The sequence below is a fragment of the Vespa velutina genome, chromosome 1, assembly GCF_912470025.1.
Source record: "Vespa velutina chromosome 1, iVesVel2.1, whole genome shotgun sequence".
NCBI lineage: Eukaryota > Metazoa > Arthropoda > Insecta > Hymenoptera > Vespidae > Vespa > Vespa velutina.
Window position 1 is genome coordinate 745,001 of NC_062188.1, and position 22,956 is coordinate 767,956.

The 22,956-nt window shown below is 35.4% G+C and overlaps 1 protein-coding gene across 6 annotated transcripts in view; it reads right to left on the reverse strand.

The window, feature by feature from the left end:
* Positions 1-17,805, reverse strand: part of LOC124951009 (protein dimmed-like) — a 19,008-nt gene extending 1,203 nt beyond the window's left edge. The window contains exons 1-7 of one of the 6 annotated variants that reach the window (XM_047498723.1): positions 17,455-17,805; positions 13,588-13,966; positions 12,641-12,743; positions 9,409-9,573; positions 8,232-8,420; positions 7,960-8,096; positions 2,652-3,086 (exon numbers count right to left, since the gene is read on the reverse strand). In XM_047498723.1, coding sequence (XP_047354679.1) covers positions 2,930-3,086; positions 7,960-8,096; positions 8,232-8,420; positions 9,409-9,540 — 615 coding nt within the window. In that variant the 5' untranslated portion in view covers positions 9,541-9,573; positions 12,641-12,743; positions 13,588-13,966; positions 17,455-17,805 and the 3' untranslated portion in view covers positions 2,652-2,929. Of the gene's footprint in view, positions 1-2,651; positions 3,087-7,959; positions 8,097-8,231; positions 8,421-9,408; positions 9,574-12,640; positions 12,744-13,587; positions 13,967-16,333; positions 16,818-16,913; positions 17,062-17,454 lie in introns of those variants that run through there. The other 5 variants (XR_007101493.1, XM_047498692.1, XM_047498684.1 and 2 more) reach the window with 5 other exon arrangements.
* Between the last annotated feature and the right edge of the window lie 5,151 nt (positions 17,806-22,956).

Genomic DNA, 22,956 nt, shown 5'->3' on the forward strand with positions numbered 1-22,956 from the left:
AGATATTCTCTGTGAAATTGTCAAATATTCTCGATCATATCCCGCACCTGCATGCATGCATGCATACATACATACATACATACATACATACATACATACATACATACATACATACATACATACAAACATACATACACACAAACATACATACATACATACATACATACATACATATCTGCGTCGTAATCCGCATATATTATAAATAAAGTGTCCATAGTGGTGCGTTACACCAGCACTCAATAGTATATTCGAGTAGCAAGACGATTATCGTATAGAAGGAGAATTAAAGATAATAAACTAAGATAAATGCACGAAGAAGAAACTAAGGTGAGTACGAATAAAGTACAAAAACCCCTTAGATAAGAGAAAGATATGAGAGAATTTTACCTTAACAAAATATATACGCGCGAAAATATTAGCTGGGTATATGATACTCGATAATCTTTTACCCTTTTTATCAAAAGAGAGATGCCGTTTGGTAACTCGATTGCACGAGGCAATTTTATACGATCAACCTCGACGAATATATGAGGCTTGGTAACTTAAATCGAAGTTTCTGGTCCCTATTTTCGAAATAATACAAGATTTGCGCGTTCGTTTATAGTCCATCGCGTACACCGATTTTAAAAAAAACATTGCTCGCTCATCTTCATTTCTTTTTTTCCTTTACTTTTTTTCTTCCTTCTTTCTCGCATTTTTATCTTCCTTTTTTCATCTTTTTCTTCCTGTTCCTCCTCTTCTTCTTCTTCTTCTTCTTCTTCTATTTTTCTCTTTTTATCACTTGTCGTACGTCGCGCGTTCATTTTAATTTCGGACGAACGTTTCCTTTGTAATGTGCAGGCACTCGAATGAGATGGAAAAGAAATTGCTGATGAACCCTTTGAAAGGGTCAACACGGCACGAATTTCGGCACCCAACTATTTAAAGACTTTACAGGATTTCGTCCGGAACGAAATGAGTTTCTAATACGAAATTCTATCACAGTTTTTCGCTTTCTTTCTTCCTCTTCCCTTTCTTTTTTTCTATACTTCTTTCATCTCACTCTGATCGATACAACGTGACTGTCAATAACGCCATTGAAAGTCCTCGAAACGAAAAGCGATAGAAAGTTTCAAGAAACGATTTAACGATGTTTAATGACGAATTTTTCTTCGATGGAATTTTGATACTTTATGAAATTTGACGTTAGATAATATCGAAGTCAAAGAAAGAGTGACACATGAACGATATTTAAATAATATTAATGAAGTAAATGTGGGATTCTCTTTTTCAAACACGAATCACGTAGACTTATTATTTAGTTATTGGTTACGCGTGTATCCGAAAAGGATATCTAACGAGATATCGGATGTGTTATCAGGTGTCACAACTTTCTCTCGCATAATGCTTTCAACGCGGTTCATTAAGACGGCTTAATTAATATTACGTTATTTTTTACATCGAAGAACGGGAACGCGAACGAATGCGAGCATGAGGAATTAGCTTATTACTAATATTATTATTATTATTATTATTATTATTATTATTATTATTATTATTATTATTATTATTATTATTATTATTACCATTATTATTATTATTATTATTATTATCATTATTATCATTATTATCATTATTATTATTATTATTATTATTATTATTATTATTATTATTATTATTATTATTATTATTATTATTATCATTATCATTATCATCATCATCATCATTATTATTATCATTATCATTATCATTATTATTGTTATTATTATTATTATTATTATTATTATTATTACTATTATTACTATTATTATTATTATTTGCATCGCCATGTAAACGCCGAAAAAATTTTACGATTCCATGGTGTCTCTAATAAAGACGGATATATATGTGTATAAAAAAGAAAATGAAGAATTTAGTCGCTCGTTCTTTAACATCATCGAACTATCCTGGATTTCGTCATTTAGGATTATAAAGATAAAATGAAAATTCCTTCGAAAAAAAAAAAGAAAAAAAGAAAAGAAAAGATCGTCAGCTGCTCGCAAAGTTACGCAAAAATTCAACTCAAGTTGAAGTATCATCGCGGAGAACGAAGAAAACGAAGGGAAAGTATAAAACGTATCCGCTGCTCGCGCGGACGCTCTTTTTTCGCCAAACTTCTCAGCCGGTCGACCTTCGGGAGATCTCTCTCTTGAAGTCGGCCTTGGACGGAGTGCGTCGTAAAATCAAATTGCATAGTCCTCGATAAATCTCGATCGGTTTTACGACGACCATTTTAATTGCGAATTAGCCGAATATATATATATATATATATATATATATATATATATATCCATACATATCACATATACATATGCAAGTAGTTATCGACTTTTTACATATGACATTTTTTTCTTTATTTTTTTTCCTTTCTCTTTTTTTTTTTTTCTGTAATCATTAATATAATATCAAAATGATCTATACTCCATTATTTAATACTACTAAGAATTTCAAAGAAAGAAATGAATCGTCAGGAATAAAAAAAATATGTTAATAATATTACGTCTATAGAGGAATTATGAGTTTTTACTTTGTGAAAGAGAGATTGGAACGAATTGATTAGTAATGGTAGTAACTACCTGTATGTATATATATATGTATAAATTTTCATCATTGTCGTCGTCTCTCTCCCACCCTCCCATTCTCCCTCTCTTTCTCTCTCCCCCCGCTCACTTTTATCCGTGTATACGAGTCGAAAGATCGTTTCGTATCTTCCTCTTTTTTTTATCACCTTCTTATTCTTTTTCCTCCTCATCGTCCTTCGTTTCTCTGCCTTTTTGGTTAACTTTCGTGCGAGGTATCGCTTCCTGCTTTGCAAATCGAATTTGCTGACAGTCGTAGAGAATGAATGCTTCACTGAATACCGGGATCTTATCGTGAAGAAGCGATCCTTAGCTTTCCAAAGCTAAGGCGGCTAAGGTATCCTGCGTTCCAAATCTTCGTGGAGTAAGCTATTGTTATTTGTCTCGAGGATGGATGCTGGTGATGCCTCTTCGAGTTGCTCGCCACCGCTCAATTCCAATTGACCTGTGCTGTCACCACTGTTGGAGCCGCATTCACCGTCGACGAATCTACGATTAAAAAGAACATAGATACTCTGAACAAGATCATTTTATTATGAAGCGAAAGAATTACAAAAAAAAAAGAAAAAAAAGAAAGCAAAGGAAGAAAAGAAAAAAAAAGAAAAAAGAGAAATAAATATTATTTACATGCGTACAATATGAACGTATGTACATGATGCAATTAGTTCTTCGAAGCGATTAGGAACGAGACGTGATCGATTCGTCCTTTATAAGAATATTAATTCTTAGCGCCTAATCATTTTTCTGTTTTTCACAGTCGTGTCTCTTTAAATGAGATTTATTTTTGCGAAGCTTTGTGTATCGTTCAACTGCTACTCGATAAATCGGGATATCATGATTTATCACCACTGACACTTTCAAATTTTCAAGACTCCGAGATCCTTGGCCTCGCGCGGCCTTATCATTAATAATTGAAATCGAAATAAAGTTTTAAAAAATGTTAGTAGTTCTCCATGCACTTTATAATTCGTCCTGATTTATTCTTTCGAATGTGGGCATTATCGGGGAATTATTGTTGCCACGTGAAAGTTTCGACTAAAAGGTGAATTATCATATTTCTTTTCCCTTTCTCGTTTTGTTTTCCTTTTATCCATTTACATAAAAATAAATCGTGTATGTAATAGTAATTAAAATAAATTTATAACGCGTGCTAACATGTATTCTTAATCTACTTAATGCATCGCGATTAATTTGCTACTTAAAGTGATGTAATCACGCATATTACGTAACCGGTATTCAATTGAGAAGTTCATCTCGAAAAGATCGCAAATTCTAAATCGTAGTCCGATTACGATTGTTATATTTTCTGAAGTGAATTATGCAAACGTAACGTCATCATGTCTAGTCATGATAAAGAAAGGAAAAAAGAAAAAAAAAGAAAACAAGAAAGTCGGATTTCTTGGAGATAGATTGAATGACGTGCGTCAACCCTTTAACAGAAAATACAGGCGCCTGTATTTTCCCATCCTTGACTCTGATATCATAAATCGTTTCGTCATTTGCATATAACGAAGATTAAGTATTGCATTAGCCGTTGCAACTGACATTACTCGTTTCGATTCGTCGAGATTATAATTTTCTTATATTTGAAATTTTCTTACGATTTATATTCAAACAAAATGTATATATAAATGAGAAAGAGAAAAGAAAAAAACAAAAGAGAAAAAAAAAAGAAAAAAAAAAAAAAAAAAAAAAAAAAAAAAAAAAAAAGAAAAAAAAAAAGAAAAAAAAGAACAAAAAAAAAGAAAAAGAAAAAGTTGACAGGACGGTCTCTACTCCTCGGCTCGTGTTTGCTCTATTGCTAATATATATTTTTAATACTTGATACGTACGTGTTTGTTCGCGATAGATCCCAATCGAAATAGCCGGACTAAAGCCGAGTCGCTTCATTTCGGCAAACGACAAGATAATATCCGCACGAAGTACTTCGGTAACGGATAAAGCAAAGGTCGTTTGATAATATACCACTTTAACGTTTTTAATGTCAATGACAAATGTTAAAAAAGAGAAATAATATAATAAGAGAAATAATATAAGGAGAACAGCGTTCAAACATTGATTCAGATATTATGAAGTGTAACAAAGTTTATCGAAAATGTTGGAAGAAATTTAAATGGGATCTCGTTTGAGCAACGTTCATGAAGTGAAGTACTTAATTATTATGATGCAAGAAGTCGCGCAGAAGTCATCGATGACATCGATCGTGATTTATCATTAGTATTTATTAATTATAAATATTAATAACACGTTAATTATAGTACAAAAAGTTAGACAGATTGTAATACTTTAAGTATCTATATATATATATATATATATATATATATATATATATATATATATATATATATATATATATATATATATTGAAATTCGAGTAAATCGATTATAATTTTACAGAATAAAATATAGTATTTTGCATATTCGAGATGTACACAGCCGCTGGGAACATAATTGTATATATACATTTATATACATCAAGCATTTACAGTTTCGAAAGTCTGCGAATCGTCGATAGACATTACGATCGAGTTCGTCGTACAAGTGTACTATAACTTATCGACGAATTTATATAACTTAATAACTCGTGAGTCTGTGAAGTAAAACGATAAAAGAAAGAAAAAAGTGAAAAAAAGAAAAAGAAAAGGAAAAAAGAATTACAGAAAGTAAAATTGCAGAGCTCTCGGCTGTAAAGAAAAAGTACGCAAAGAAAAAGATATTTCTTAAGAACTATTTTCCGTTTATTGAAAAGAACTTAACTATATATATATATATATATATATATTTATTATACGTTCTTTTGAATAATAATAAAATTTTCCAGGCATATCCGTTGCGAGTCTCAGTTTAACGCTTATTGTTAGATAACGAATAATGTGACTCGTGCATCGTTTAAATGGATTTTATCGAAAAATCATGTTTGCTAAGTCGTTCAACGTTATCGGCTATTTTCAAACGAGTTTATGTACTATATAGACGTGATATTTGCATTCTGAACGTTTCTTCTTCTTTCCTTTTTTTTTCTTTTGTTTTTTTTCAATCGTACGATTTCCTTTCCCGAAATTGATAGAAAGGTAAGAGGAGCACGAAGGTGAATACCGAGTCGAGCATCGAGTTCACGGATCTGCCGTTATAGCGGTGCAAGCGGAAAGAAGGAATGGTTGAGCGGTCGATTGACCTAATTACGATGTGGATAATCGAGAGGAATACCGATGCAAAGGTACCATCCACGAGCAACTTTCTTACGAAAGTTTAAGAAATGTGGTCTATGTCGAGAATACCATGTAAACGCTATCGAGCGTATAAAGATCGTTATCGATCGTCGGACTAACATAAAAGAGAGAGAGAGAGAGAGAGAGAGAGAGAGAGAGAGAGAGAGAGAGAGAGTTCTAAACGAAAAAACTTTATAAATTTGCAACAAAAATTTCAATGTTCATCACACTTTCATTCCTCGATGCTTAACTTGTTACAAGTTGAAATAAGAAAAGTTTTTATTCTTGTAATCAAGATAAAATAAAATCGTAACGAACTCGTGAAAAAGAAAATTGTCGGAGTCATAATAATAAAAAAAATGGAAACTATGATACGCACGATGCTGATGTTTGCGGAAACATTCGAACAATTTCGCACGATTCGACGAAACGCGAGAAAAAAAAAAAAGAGTACACGCATTCGATTATTCTGCGAACGATCGACGAAAGCCGTGACAGGCATGCACATCGATCGTTCGTGCATACGCGCGCTGGGAGAGACGAGTTTCAGCGCGAGTGGTTCTCCGTACCACGTGAAAACTATGTGTCGAAATAACGGTGAAAATCGATGAAGAAATAAAAATTACAAGGGGTCGTCTACATCGTTTTATTTTTGTTTAACTATTACGTAGATAAATTAGCTATATATCGATTGTTAACGTTCACGTTAAAAGAAGGAGAAATCAAATGATCGTTGTAGGAAAAAAATCATGAATATGAAAAAAGAAAAAATTACACCTAAGTCGTGGGTACATTTAAAGTATTTTTGAAAATTCACAAATCGTTAAAAAGTACCGTGCGATAAAAGATTTAATATATTGCTAAGTGAAATTCCACTGACATGAATGAGCTATGTACGGCGAATTGTAACTACGATTACGAAATCGTGAAGATTTTCACGTAGATCAAAACAGGCAGTAAAGCACGTGAGAGGAACGAGAGAAGAAAAGTTAACGTGCTACCTTTCCTCGAGAGATCGACTAATAAAGGATGAAGTAACGATGGGAAAGATATAGAAAAAGAGAGAGAATGAAAATAGAAGCACGTGTGTCTCTTTCGCCGGTGGGAAGGAAAAAAAAAAAAAGAAAAAAAAAAGAAGTAGAGGCGCGTAGGATAGACAAGCTGGTATAAGTGACTGCACAAACATACAATCGCCATAAATCGTCTTCATCTTCGTTTCGCGATGTTCCATATTTAAACTTCATGTTGTTCATTTAACGTCGTCTTTCCTTCCGTCAAGCATGTAAAGTACGATGTCGTACGTATAATTAACTTGCCGATGACAATATGCAATGATCGTAAGATATAATAGACATTGTACATAGATCTTCGTTTGTTCGAAACAAAAGATGAAATGACCTATAAATGTTGTCATCGTAATGCGTTAACGTCTCATGCATCTAGTTCTGCACACACACACACACACACACACACACACACACACACACATATATGTATATGTATATGTATATGTATAATATTTATTGTACTCTTGCATACGTACATACATACATTCATATATTATACATAAATGTTATATGTTATGAACTTTTTGCATGAACGTGGAAAGTTTTGCAAGTTTTTCTTGATCGAGGAAATTGATGAATATTTGGAATCGATGTTACAAAGCGAAAGGAGGATGAAAAAAATTAAAGAGAAAAGAAAAAGAAAATATAAAAAAAAGGTACGGCGATGAAGCGTAACGCGAAGTCGACGAGAAATAATGTCGACACCATTCGAAAACAACGACGACGGCGGCGACAGCGACGACGACGACGACGACGACGACGACGACGACGACGACGACGACAACGACGACGACGACGATGACGATGACGATGAGGACGACGACGACGATCGTGATGCGCGTCGCAAAAGTCGATTATCGTTGCCGAAGAAACGAAAGGATTTCACGTCGATTTCGTGAGTTAGAAACTTTCTTGCCGGCGCACGTCGAATGGAAATCGAGATTTTACCATACATATTCTCACGTCATTCCTTTCTTCTTCGATACGAATTTCTTATTCCTCTTTACGTTTATTTCAATTGATCGAAAAAAAAGAATTACATATGTACATACATATACATACATACATATATATTTATATACTTACGTGTAGGGTTGTTCCTCGCCACGCATCTCGCATATCACGTTCGTCAATGCCATTATATAGTTTTTTGCCAATGTTAAAGTTTCAATTTTGCTTAGCTTCCTCTCCATTTTGACGTGTGGTATTACTTCGCGTAATTGCTGAAAAACGATTTGTATTAAAGTTGAAACGGCGTTAGATATTCGTGATGGTCTTCTATTTTCTTCAAAAATTCTCTCCAATTTAGCGTGTATTTGATAGCGGGAGGAGTTAAGGAGATGGTCAGAGAGGATTACCTCGAACGCGTCGTTAAGCGAATGCATCCTCATTCTTTCTCTCTCATTACTCTCGAGCCTTCTGAGGTTTCTCTCGCGCGCAGAAATTCCGCTCTTCCGCCTCCGTGTCGTCGGTGGTCCACCGCGATTTCTTCTTTTCGCTTGCTTCGGGCTCCTCTCGCTACCGCTGCTGTCACTCTCCTCGCCCACCTTCATTTACATCGAAAACAGATAAATCAAAGTTCGATTATTCATAATAAACTTTCTTCATTTTATTTCTTTTCATTCGAAAACGATACGTAACAAATGAAAAAGTCAATTACTGATCAAAATACCGTGACACCTCCTCCTCCAAGTAATCAATTTAATAGATAACGCCAATTGTTCGATAAGATCCTTGAAGCTTTCAAAAAAAGTAAAAAAAAAAAAGAAAAAATTAAAAAAACAAAGATTCCTATCATCGATAATCAACGATTCAAAGTTGATCATAACAATTACATAATATAAAATTCTCAAATCATTGATAATAAAATTAAAATTTAGTAACGTGAGACCTTTTTCAAATTACTCGTCACAAACTTTTTATCGGAATGAAATGTCTGAGAGGAGAGAGAGAGAGAGAGAGAGGGGGGGGAGAGAGAGAGAGAGAGAGAGAGAGAGAGAGAGAGAAAAAGAGAAATAAAATAGTAAAATTACTTAAATGTATCGTTCGTGTAAGTTTTTTGTCGTCAACTATCGAACCACCGTTCTGTAATAACTTTCGAAATCGAGATTTGGTTGATTGCGATCGAGGAATTAAAATACAATCTGACGTTTGTTAATAGCAGAACGAATTCTCAAAACGCAATTGATAAGATTAAGAATGTCGTGATATCTAACTTAATTTGTTACCGTACGCCGCTGCATAGCGCGTACTGATAAAGAATTTATTTACTAACCGATGAGTTATCGAAAGTTTAAACCTTTTTATATTCTCTATGATTTTTCGACGCACTTTGAAATTCAACAAAGTTCTTAATTTATGTATATCGACGTTCGATGGCACACACATACACGCACGGTCATTAATTATGATATTACTTATCGCATATAATTAACCTGTGTTGTTCAATAATTATTGTTTTTCTTTTTCTTCTTTTTTTTTTTTTTCAATGAATGAGACGAAAAGATTTAACAAGAGTTATCGAAAAGGGAATACCTCGGTGCCAACGACATGATGGCGACTCCGTTTTCCTGTAAGCGAGTCAACGGAAGCGTCGTCCAAATCGATGTACATCTCCTGATCACCACAATCCTGATCGCTACCAGACAATCTTTCCAGGCTTCGCATTATCTTGACAAAAGCCGTGACGCAAGCCACCTGCTGAAAAAGAAGAAAAAATAAATAAAGAAAGAAAGAAAGAAAGAAAAAAAAAATAACGAAATATCGATAATGCGAGAAATACATAGATAGAAATTAAAGCTTAAACGTTACAATATTGACGTGTGTATATCGCGTTGAAAATAAGGAAATTCATATTGCTATCGGAACATTCGTCGTGACGAATTTACACAGTTCGCTTTATTATTACGCCATGAACGTTGTGTAATATTGTAGCAATAATATTTCTCTAGTATGTCAATAGCTTCGATAATGGCAAGATGGACATGGTCGATTATGAAAGTATCTAAATGGCTTTTAGAGTTCTAAAGTTTTAACTTTCTTAAAACAAAGTCGGTAGTTGACGAGTTTTAATGGACAATAAATGAAGAGAAAAAAAACAAATATATAATATATATATATATATATATATATATATATATATATATAAATAAAAAGAATTCTCTTTCACGATCTTTTCTTCCTCCCCCCCCCCCACTCCCCCTTCCCCGCCCGTTCTCTCTATCTAATCTATCTATCTATCTATCTTGATTTTTTTATAAAAATAAGCCTAATGCAAAAACGTTTTTAATGCAAATACGAGGGGAGTTTGCAACTATGAGCATATTAACGATTACGAATAATGACAGATATAATGGATAGGCCTGTAGTTACGCGCTCGTTACATATACGGTTGCTCCGGTAATAATGTTTCCTACAGGTTATCGCACTTTCGATAGTAACAAAGAAAATGCTTCGTAAGATAAATTCCGCCGATCGTATCTCTTGGCGAGGTCGAATGCACTCGTAAAGAAGTAAAAATGTCCGTTCACATCGCCGACGTTGTACCTCTCAATCTGGTTTCGAATCATTTTAACGGCTCGATTTTTATAATGCAATCGCGAATCGTCGCTTATCGATACCATAACGATCCGGTATATTCGTTGTGTCTCATAAAACATATTCGAGCGTATAATTTTTAACCAGTCGACATGAATATTACAATAAACAATAATTTAAAATCGAGGTCAATGAATATAAGCGATACATTTAACGCTTTTTTATTCAATGAATGTAGACGATATATTTTCCGCTTTTTACCCAAGTTCGATGCGCTTTCGATTTTTTGTTTTTCATTTCATTTATCACATCGTTGAAAAGTATAAGAGCGAGCGTAATAATGAAAGAAAAGAAAGAAAAAAGAAAGAAAAAACGAAATGAAAAAGCTATACTTCCGATCAAGATATTGGATCTTTATATAAATCCTGCTAATCTTCCTTGATAATTCAAAGAATATCGATTGCACGAAGAACACTTGGAGATAAAGAGATATTTACTGGCGAAGACGGATGTGTCTTTTTTTTTTTTTTCTTAGAATATTGTAGAGGAATCGAAAGAGATCGTACGGTCAAAACGAAATAAGAACTTTTGTACGTATTCTTGAGTCTCGCCATTTGACACGTACATACGTAGGAGTTAAAACGTTTCGATGAAACGAAAGATATATAAATCGTTGCAGGGATCTCCCTGAAAATCTTACTGTCTGTGCTTTAACCGTCTCGAAAGACTATCAACGACTCTCCTTAAGAACCGAGGAGAGGAGGAACAGATAATAAAACTTGGGATAACCCGTGTTTTTCTCGCTACCAAGAATTTCTATTCATTTCTCACATCTTCGATAAATAAATCTAAATGAATAATTAACAAATCGCATTTACTTCGTCGTTTCAACACTAAAAGGAATCGAACATTGTAGAAAGTATCGCGAATAATATTTTTAATATTTTACCTTACAATCTTATATACGTTGCGAGGTCAACGATCTATCTTTCTTTATTTGCTTTTTTTTTTTTTTTTTTTTTTTTTTTTTTTATAGAACTAATCAACGATATATAAAAGTTGGACAGTTTCGAACCGGTTTGAACTGATACTATACGCATTTGGATTTCGAACTTTATATATTAATTCTTAAGCCGACCAGTTCTCGAAAGTGGAACATTCCACTATCGGACGTAACTTTTTCATTTTCTCGGACAAATTTAGAATGCCGTATAATCGATTTACGTACGATCACCGACTTTCGTACTATCTCCCATTCCCAAGGATATCTATGAAGGTCGATTTGTTTAAAAATTATGATTCATTAATGATTGATTTAACAACCGCCTTAGATTTCTTTACATTCATCAATAGCGCGATAACGTTAGTTGGATCGATTAATACTAATAATAAATACATAAATATAAGATACAAAATCATATAGAAAGCTCGTGGAATGATGATTACGAGTCGATCGTGAAAGGAAATGTAAGTTCGATCGAACGATTCTAATTTTCAACTAGTTTTCAATTAGTTTTCAACTGGTTTCCAATTAGACTAAGTTGGTGTGTCAGTTGTTCGTAGAAAGATGGTCCGACTTTCGACTCGTCGAAAGGCACGTTTCCCTGGGATCCGTCGGCTAACTAAGAAGAGAGGAGAGAAAGGTATTTTCGGCTACCTCTAAACGAAACGGCTTTTAAATGTGTCGCACTATTATTAAGGTCTCTCTCATAGAATATAACGTGCGATCGCAAGATAAAATGCATTATTGTCGTAGTCAAATGTCCGCCGTCTTTTCCACTTGTCCGCCCACTGTCTTTAGACGGATGCAAATAGCAAGAGAATCCTAAGATATCTTTTCTCCGTCGGTAACATTTTGATTTTTAAATGATTCAGAGCTGACCTCAAATTTATACGTACCCATCTATCTATGTATTTACATTTAGCCTGCTCCATATTATAAACATCGAATGAATAAAACGCATGTGTAAGTAATTAAACATACGATTCTTGACAGAATAAATTTCATTATCCCTCGTTAAATCTGCTCGAGAATTTTTTCCTTTGAAATAAATGAAAAAAAAAAGAAAAAGAAAAAGAAAAAGGAAGAAAAGAGATATATACGGTATAAAAAGAAAAGAAGAAAAAAAAGAAGAAAAAAAAAAGGAAAAAAAAAGGAAAACAAAGAGAAAGAAGAAAAAAAAATACAGGATACACGCGGTCCTTCGGTACTCAACGAGATCGTACTCACGTCCGTATAGATCCGGTCAGTGAATTCATTCGGGTGGAATGCAGTCGGCGTCCTTTCCCAAACGTTACCGGTCTTTGCGTATTTCGCTTCTCGTCGCGTCGTCCTACGCACGTGAATACTTTTCATGCGCATTACAAGGGAACGCAAACTTCGAGATTTTCTCAAACGAACACGAACAAAATTATAATCGATTTCTTTTTTTTCTTTCTATCTATCTATCTTTCTTTCTTTCTTTCGTTCTCTTTTTATTTTACTTATTTATTTTTTCTTTTCTTTTCTTTTCTTTTCCTTTTTTCTTTTTAAACGTTTCGAAAGTGAAGTGCGAAACAAATATTCGAAGAATTTCGATCTTGCAAATTCGTCTCGACTACTCTGCTTCCTTCCTTATTATGATTTGAAGAAATGTCTTGTGAAACTAGAAGAGAGAGAGAGAGAGAGAGAGAGAGAGAGAGAGAGAGAGAGAGAGAGAGAGAGAGAGAGAGAAAAGAAATAGAGACAGAGATTTCGATCGTGAAAAAATTTAACGGAGAGTTGTGGTTTCCTGCTTCTGACATAAAATAACGCTTATACACCGTCCATAAAGAACGCTTGTTTAGCAAAAATGGCAACGTTCCGCTCAAAGTGTAATCTCCTAATTACCGAAACGCGTCGGAGTGATAAATGTCATAATTAATCGAACAGGAGATACAAAATACAAAGTCTCTAAATAATTTTTACGATTTCTTTCTTAATTTTGCGGATATTAACCTCCTTACTCGGTAAAGTGAAACATTTTTTATACGTTCAGTCATTCCTTATAATTTAATCGCTTTCAACGAAACAAATAATTGAAATGAGAAATTATTTAAATCATCCAGTAATTCATAATTTTTATTGAAAAAAGAAGAAGAAAAAAAGAAAAGGATGAATGAATAATATGTTAATGTAAGAAAGAAACGATCGTTTACCTTTAGCAGCTGACTTTTTTCCGCAATGTCGATGGCGTCACTTTTCCGTCACGTCCATCGGTCACTCGGATCTACAAGTTTTCAATTCCAGAAGATGCACCAATTTTTTTTTGGAGGGGGTGGGGGGTATTTTTTTTTCACCATAAAATCCTCCGATCTCTCCTTTTCAGACAAATTTTCTTTAACATTAACTTTTTCTTGACGATCTTTCCCAAAGAACTTTTCTTCTTTCCCTTTCTCTTTTTTAGTTAAGAATATATTCGTTTAGCTTCTTTGTCATTCGTCGGATTTTCCAAAAAGAACATTCCCGCATTTCAGAGTCCTTTTATAAATTCATCGATGTTGCACCGACACTCGTCCCGATGTGGCTACTCCCTTTCTACAACACGTGCCAAATTATACGGTATTGACAAAAGAACAAACGTTATTAAATATACGAATCGTCATATTCCTTCAATGTATGAATCAAAATGATTGAAGACATATTAAAAAAAGTTTATATATCTTGGAACGAACGATCGTGCAAGAGTTAAATCGATTAATTAACAAGCGAGATCTTTTTATCAAGCGAATCTTTGATTATATCAATGCTTAAAGAAACATCCGTGTACGAATACAGGTATAGGACACTAATCCGGTTAAAGAAGTTTTTAAATCCTATTTAAATCTAAAGTTCGAAGTTCGTCAGTGTATGTGTGTCTTAAGATCGATGATCGATTATTCCTTTTTTGATTAAATGTTAATCGATGCTGAAGGAAGAAAAGAGAGAGAGAGAGAGAGAGAGAGAGAGAGAGAGAGAGAGAAAGAGCAAGGAGAAAAATAATCTCTTCAAGTTGATCGTTAAATAATTCGGGCGCAATTTTTTACATTCCTAACGGAATTTCATTTGGAATATCACGAAGGAAATTTTTTTTCATTTTGTAACCGGTCGGTTAACGTTTTATAAACTGCATCGGAAACTCACGTACGACCTGCTGCCGATTATGAAAGTAATTGTTAGTGCTCGTCGTCGGTGTATACCGTTCTTATATAACTTTATGTCCAGTTGATGCGAGAAGGAAGTACTTCGACGATAAAGACGCGCATTAGTTGTAAACAGAAACGCGGAAAATCGATCTCGATCGACTAAATCGAATTCAAAATTGAAATTTGATCGAATCGTTCGTTAAAGAGAGTTTTACGGAAAGAAGAAATTATTTGAAATCATCGTGAGCTGATTACGAAGACGTAAAAATTATATAAATTAATTTGAGGAAATACATGCATTGCTCTTCGTGTGTTGAAAGTTTGGCCGAGGGAATTCTATTTAATTCCGTAAGCATGCACGCGATAATTAACAACAAGCGGAGCTTGTGTTATACGGAGCGCATGGATGAATAAAAAGAGAAAAAGAGAAAAAGAGAAGAAAAGAGGCTCATGGAAACGTGGCAAGAGAGAGAGAGAGAGAGAGAGAGAGAGAGAGAGAAGCGGTGGAGAGCAGCGAGCTACGGACGAGATTCTCTTCCTTTCTCCTTTCACTCGTTAATTTTTTTCCCAGACGCCTCCGTCTCGCGTACGGCCTTCGATCCGACATCGGTGAGCGCCTTTTTGACGATTCACGCTGCGCTTCTTTGAAAATCGAACGAACGCTTCTCCGAAGAAATTTTAGATTAACGATTAACTTAGCTAGCTAATTAAACGAAACCAATCGAAAATATGCCGATAGTTTTTATCGGTTTGCTTGTCCAGGTGTAAAGTCGATAAGGCGCCTGTTGGCGTGCACGATCATGTAATTGTGAACAAGGAAAGAAATGTATAAGAGAAAGAAAATGTGGGAGTAGACGAGAATAATGATAACGAAGAAGACGAATACAAAGTCGAAGATGAAAAATGAAAACGACGAAGTAAAAGAAAATAATGACGAAGAGACGGAGCTAGGAGGAGAAGGAGAAGGTGAAAGAAACACGCCAATCCGGGGAATTCAAGGCGTTCGAACGCCTTGACGTGCGCGCGCGTGCGCGCGTTACGACCGCGGGGCACGAACGTCATTGTTATCATCGTTTGCATTTTCCATTTCCCATTTTCATTGCGATCGTCTCTCGAAGAGTCTTCGATGAGTGTTACGAGGTCATATCCGCGTACAAGCGGTCGAGCTCGCGCGAGTGTTTTTATCAATAATAAATTCTATCTATTTATATATGTACCTTTTATTTTTTTTACATGTATTTATATTAATTGAAGATAATGAATGCAGTTGTAACTTCTTTTTATTATCATATACGACGATATTTTCATTTCAGAGAATATATCAACTAGAAAATAATTTCTACGGAATCGATAGTAATATAGATAAAAGAAAAAGAATGAAAGATAATATGAACGCTATTTGAGTTTATAAGGGAAACGAAATATATGCTGTTATTATGTATGAAATTTTGTAGACACGTGTCTACGGAAGGACGCGCTTATTATCATCGATGAAAAAATCATTCACGATTGGTCGGTTCTCTCTCGCTGACACGGACTTTCATATAATCAAAAGAAACCGGTAGGTCGTACCACACTGGAAGTACTTTCACGAGCGCGTTGTCTACGACGTAGCGGTATCGTCTTGGTCGATTTCAAAACTACGTATCTTTCTCTCTCTCTCTCTCTCTCTCTCTCTCTATCTCTCTCTCTCTCTCTCTCTCTCTATCTATCTATCTATCTATCTATCTCTTTTTCTAATTCTCCCTCTTTTCTCGTGACGCTTTCGTTCGAGACTTACGAGTTCTTCGTTGATTTTTCATCAGAGTATCGAACTTGTACGCCGTTCAAAAAAGGATCCTACGATGAAACGCGAACTACTGCGTTAGAAAGTGCACTTTAAATGTCGCTACACTAACGAACGAACGAACGAACGAACGAAGGAACGAACGAACGAACGAACGAACGAACGAACGAACGAACGAACGAACGAACGAACGAACGAACGAACGAACGAACTAAGCGGCGAGTTAAGTAAGCAACACCGGTGTACTTTTACTTTCGCTCTCGGTAGCCGAAGAAGGTAGCAATTTCCCTCGCGAGTTCCCCGCGAAATTCACATTTTGTATTTCTCCCGACGATACTTTCTTCTCTTTATTTATATCTTTTTCTCCTTCTATATTTCCCTTACAATTATATTCGCGCATTCGACAACAACAACAACAACAACAACAACAACAATGACGATGATATCTCCTTTCTCTTTAAACTTTCCGTGCGAACGCGGACAATGTCCATGAATAAATTTAAATAACGTTACGCGCTAAGCGAATAATTTGACGCCGTGTGTTTGGATAACTCCGTATCTTCTCCACATTTACCTCCTTCTTCTTTTCCTCTTCTTTCACTCTTTCCTCCTACGTTTCTATCTCTTTCTTTCCTACATCTTTAAATCCTCGTTCTAATTATATCGACAACGCGCGTACATACTTTATCAGAGAAACCTATCCTGCAGCTGCCAATTTAAGTCGATCGCCGAACAGGCTATCTCTTTCTTTTTCTCTCTCTCTCTCTCTCTCTCTCTCTTTCTCTCTCTTTCGCTCTCTTTCTCTGACATACACCAAACATACACGTCACGATTCATCGATCATTCTAAAACTACGAGTCCGTAAATCCGATCCATCGCCGATGGGAGATGATCGAATGTGAAAGTAGTGTTCCGCTAGATCGAAATGTCAAAATGCTCGCTCCTTTTGCCGAATACAAACTTCGAAGGGATAGAAATAAAAGAAAGAAAGAAAAAGAAATAGAAAAAGAAAAGAAGAAAAAAAGAGCACAAAGAAGAAAAGAAAAAGAAAGAAAGAATGAAGAAACTAACACACGCGTTTCCTTTCTAACGTGAACTAAAACTTGACGCCGTACCGTTAATCGTGCTGGATTCTCTATTTCCTTTTCCAGAGTTTCTGCCACTTGTACGAAGTATAAATTAGGGAAAAAGATGAAAAGGAGAAAAAGGGAGAGGGAGAGACGGAGAGAGAAAGAGAGAGAGAGAGAGAGAGAGAGAGAGACAGAGAAAGAGAGAGAGAGAGAGAGAGAGAGAGAAAGAGAGGGAGAAAGGAAGAACTATAAATGCGCGAACACTGTTCACTGTACTCTCTGCACGCTCACGTATTATTATACACCTGCCTCCTTGGATTTTCTATTCGACACAACAAAGAACACGCAGCAAAGAGTCGCGGCTAACCGAGCGCCCGATCCGGACTGACTATAACTGTAAAGGATCGCTTGTCTCTGACGAGCCGTCAACCCCCACTCCTTTGCTTTTCTTGCCGCCGCCGCCGCCGCCGCTGCCGTCGCCGTCGCCGCTGCCGCCGCCGCCGCCCCCAGCAACGACGAAACAGATCGCTCTACCCCTACCACTATACTAGCACTCAAGTACTACCGGCCTAGCATAGACTCTACCAAAACCAGTTCTCTCTGTTAATGCTGTTGCTCGATGCTGCTTTCCACCTCCGGCTTTAAAACAACTCTCCAAACTCACCTCAGACCAGTTTGGAACCGTTTCACCTGCTTTGCCAGGTCTTGCCCGATCTCCTCGACACATTGAAAACAGTCCTCGAGCTTTTCTCCCCTCCATCTCCCACTATCCTTCCCAGCATCATATCTTTCATCCCTTCTATCCTGGAGGAACAAGCCCTCCAGCTTTTATCACCTTTCTCGTGTCCAACTCTCGGAGCAGCTTGTTATCGAAGTTGTGAAAAAAAGAAAGAAAGAAAGAAAAAAAAAAAAAGGAGAGAAAAAAGAGGAAAAAGAAAACAACAACAAAAATGAGAGACTCTCGCGGCCTTTCACTTCCATGACTGGTCCCCCGACTAACTTTTACCACGGTTTTAATTTCGAATGATTTAGTACGGCATTATTTTGTAATTAATTATTACATTTTGAAAAGGCGGATCGTTAGTTCATTGTCGGTAATTGTACGATCTTGCGAAGATGATGACATGAGAAATATTACATGAAAGTTAATTAACGATAAATTATTACAATGAGATCCCAATTAAAGACGAAGACATCTACGACAACATATATCGAAAGTTTGATGACTCTACGTAAATAAATTCCGGACTGGAAAATTATTGACGAAAGTCCTAAGAATGTTTTACGAGTTTCACGATATTTGTATGTTACAAAAAGAGAGAATTTAGGAAGGGGAAAGAGAGAGTATGGGAGCCATAGGCCCCAGCCATAAAACTAACGGATCGTGTAATAAAAATAATCCTTTAAACGACATTGAGATTCTAAAGCACACTTTAAGATGGCCAACAACGTGTACACAAAATTTGCTTGTTTGGTTCTTGTGCAAGCAACAATGTTAGTCGTGGTTATCGTGTTATATCTAACCACAAAAAAGCCGCGTAAAACTGACCCACCATGTCGGACATCCTTAAACGTGGTCGCTGCGAAATCGAAAGCCGATGGTTGAAGTAGTAATTCCAGATGTAAATTTGAAATGTAATACGCTCATGTCGTTAACCTTTGTCTTATTGTATCATTATCGTTGATAAAAAAAAAAAAGAAGAAATAAAAAGGAATATAAATATATAAATATGTGTGTAAAGGATGAAAAAAGGAGAAAACGAGAAAATAGAAAAATAAACTAAAAAGGAAAGATAGCCGATATTGGAACGGCTTTCGCATCTCGACGGGATATCAAAAATTGCAATGCTATACATGTTGCAAGAATTTTCATTAAACGAAATGCAAAGGCCATGTAAATTCTCGTATCTGTCAACGCGTTAGACAGGTTTTTATGGTCGATTAGACCGAACGGACATTGGGAGACAACTGTTACGTATATTTAATTACCCGTTTGCGGGCCATACGTTGCGTACATAATTTTCCCATCGATTCGATAGCAATCGTTGGTTGCTGTTATATCGAGACACGTGACACAGATACGTCGTTGAGTCTACGAGATTACGTATTAACTTGTCGTACGTTAAAGAAAAATTATTATTGAAAATATCGATTTGTGATAATAACGCCAAATACTTCTTTTCTTTTCTTTTTTCTTGTCTTTTTTGCTTTTTGTTTTTTTTTTTTTTTTTGTTTCGAGTCCATATCTCATAGAATTAAATAAAAGTAAATAAATCGTATAGAACTATTTATTCCAGTACTTGCTTGTCGCGGATTTTATGCTATATATATTAAATTTGTATAAAAATATGAAATTGGAAAACATAATTAGAATATATAAAACATAAATTGAAAATTAAGGGCAAAAAATGTTTTTACTTTTGAACATGTTTATCTTGCTTTTATCGTGACGTATGTATATATGCACATTGTAAACGATACGTTTCTGATCACATTCTTGACTGCAAATGCGTCTTATCGGTCCCACGAACTTTGCATAACTGTGATATTACGGGGAATTCTCTTTGTGCTCAAATTCTTGACAGTAAGCTATGCAGTCTCTACTACGTAAACAATAAAGTTTATCTTTTTTTCACTTTTCAAAGTAAAAAGAAAATTCGGAAAAAGTCGTCTGTTTTATTCAACTTGCATGGAGATAAGAAATTCATGCAATGGAAATTAATGTATGTTCTTTTTAAATCGCATTCCCAATGACTTAGCAACAAGGGGTATAATTTTCATCGATTTTCAATAAGAAAGAAAAAATAAAAAAAAAAATAAAAAATAAAAAAAAATAAAACGAGCTCTTTAAACCTTGTATATACGTACGTATATATGTACGAAACATGTTATTACGAAAAAATTCACAGTGATTTCTTTTGCGTATTGCCAATGACGTTTGCTCGTTTAACGGCAGTAAACCAAGTGAAGGAATTTAAATTCATACGGTTCTTGCATAGCTAATGACAAATATATCAAATGAAAGTAAATGTTATATTATTTTTTTTATTTCCAACAGAAATACCATTTGCACCGATAATTTTCTTTTCTGTTTCCTACCAGTGTTACACGTTCGACTATCGCGTATAATAACATTATGGCTATTATGTCCATCGAGCTTAATCATATCTATGAATTTCAATTGCATTAATATATTTTCAAAATAAAAGAATTTCATTCGAACCCGATTCCATGCTTTTCTCTTTTCTTCTTTCCTTCTCTTTTGAATATACGCACGCATATATGATCGAGAGCGTTTACCCGAAGTCGAGAGTTTTTTTTTCTCTCTCTCTCTCCCTCCCTCCCTCCCCCCCCCTCTCTCTCTCTCTCTCTCTCTCTCTCTCGCTATCCTTCTTCAGATATCTCGGGCTTTTTACCTAAAATAATCAGTGCGTGAACGAGACTAAGAAAGTCGACTGTTAGAGATAGGCACGCGCGTTACGTACGCGAGGCCGTACAAAAACTTAAACGTTCTCGTACTTTAGTCTATCTCGAACAACACTTTGAACACGAGGAAGCATCGACTTGTGCTGATAAGCTAACTATATCTGAGATAAGGTCTTACCGCTGTGTCTTTTTCTTTCTTTCCTTTTTTCATTCTTACTTTTTTTTTTTCTTCTTTTTCTTTTCCTCCTTACAAACTTCGGGAACCACCGATTATTCGTTCAATGACTTATATTGATTTATTTTTATGATATCGCTTAACCAACTCAAACTATAATTGAATTACAGCAATGAGAAATTCGTTTTAACCTATAACATTTTCAACGTTGATGGCTACTTTCATTTAAATAAAAATCGTGGCTAACACCATAGAATAAATTACTTGTCGTAGTTTATAGCCACACGGATGCATCCGAGTACAGACTTGAGGTCTAAGGTAGCGTTAAAATCATAATGTACACGAGTAACGAGGCGCACTATTCTATTGCGCAAGGTGCTATTAATTTTAGCGTAGAAAAAGCCAATACCACCTTGCTTTTATACGTGAGATTAGAAAAAGTAGAAAAATGTCAACTTCACTACTCGTTTTTATTTTATTCATTCCTCCGATAGAAATATAACCAGTTTGCTTTGTAAGTAGCAATGTAAAACAAGCATATAAACGGTCATTCTTGACATACGAGAGCGAGTCATGTAGAACGCCTACGCGCGAAGGGGGTTAATTCGCGTCAAACAATTAATATAAGGCAGGTGAATGTTGAAAAGTGTACGTCAAACGACCCGACGCTTGAACGATTACTAAGGCTATAATTTCAAATATTTCCATATGTGATAATTTTCGTTACGCTTCGCACCTATCTCATATCTGTATTTATGCTATACGGTATTTTTCGTCGAATAGAATGTCATTCTTTTTTTTTTTCTTGTCCGACTAGATGGAGTTAAATAAGTTATATTGCTTAACATAACAAATGGCTACATTATTATTATTATTATTATTATTATTATTATTATTATTATTATTATTATCATTATTATTATTATTATTATTATTATTATTATTATTATTATTATTTATACCAAAGATAGCGTCCTTTTCTATCTTTTATTTTTTTTATATTCGAAGCGCGAAGCCCTCGGGCAACGACGAATACTATGGATGAAAATATCTCGGCGCATAGTTAAAAGGAGAAAGCAGAAATGGTAGCATCGCGCGTCACAAAAAGGCTAGCTTGGGTAATACGAGAGATGGGATGACCGATTATTGCCAAGAAGAAAATAAATTGCCGGCACGGTCCAGTCATCGATATGTCCAACCGATATCAACCCATTTCATTGTATTAGATAAAAAGGCAATCACAACCACAAGGCGTATCGATAGGTAATTACTCTACCGCCGTTAACGAGCGACTAATTACAAATGCCAACTCCGCGCTCACGGCGTACACATAACTGAAACGATCGAGCTTTCTTATTAGCAAATAAATCGTAGCTACGCTACGGGGGCAACCAGTTTGTACAGAGGAGTTCTTGATATATCTACATACCACTATGGAATACTTTCCTTTGCTTTGCGATCGGAAGATCGGCGATCCTCGTTACTTGAACTTCTTTCAAAATAGTTCGCCTTTCGAGCGGTACTTACAGATCGTTTCTACATTTCGACGGTCCGTTAACGAGCGCTCGAGTTAACTACCGATTTATCGTCGCTATGAACACTTCTTTTTTCGCTTATTTAAATGGGCCTTACGTAAGTTGGAAGCCAGTAAATTCGTATCTCCAAAGGGGAAAGTGAAATATATGTACGTATCGTTGCGAGTGAAATCGAGGGATGCCTTCTTCTCGAGAGAGTCTGGTCTTTCGACCATTCTTTTTTCTTTCTTTTTTTTCTTTTTTGTTTTGTTTTTGTTTCGAACGAAACAAGCTTTTTATTATTTTTATTATTTTCTTCTTTTTTCTTTCACCTTCCGTCCTCACAAATTTATTTGAACGCACATAGTTTGAGACAGACGTCGCGACGTGTGGGAAGAGACGAGTAAAGAAGGCTCTCGCTCGTGTACGCGT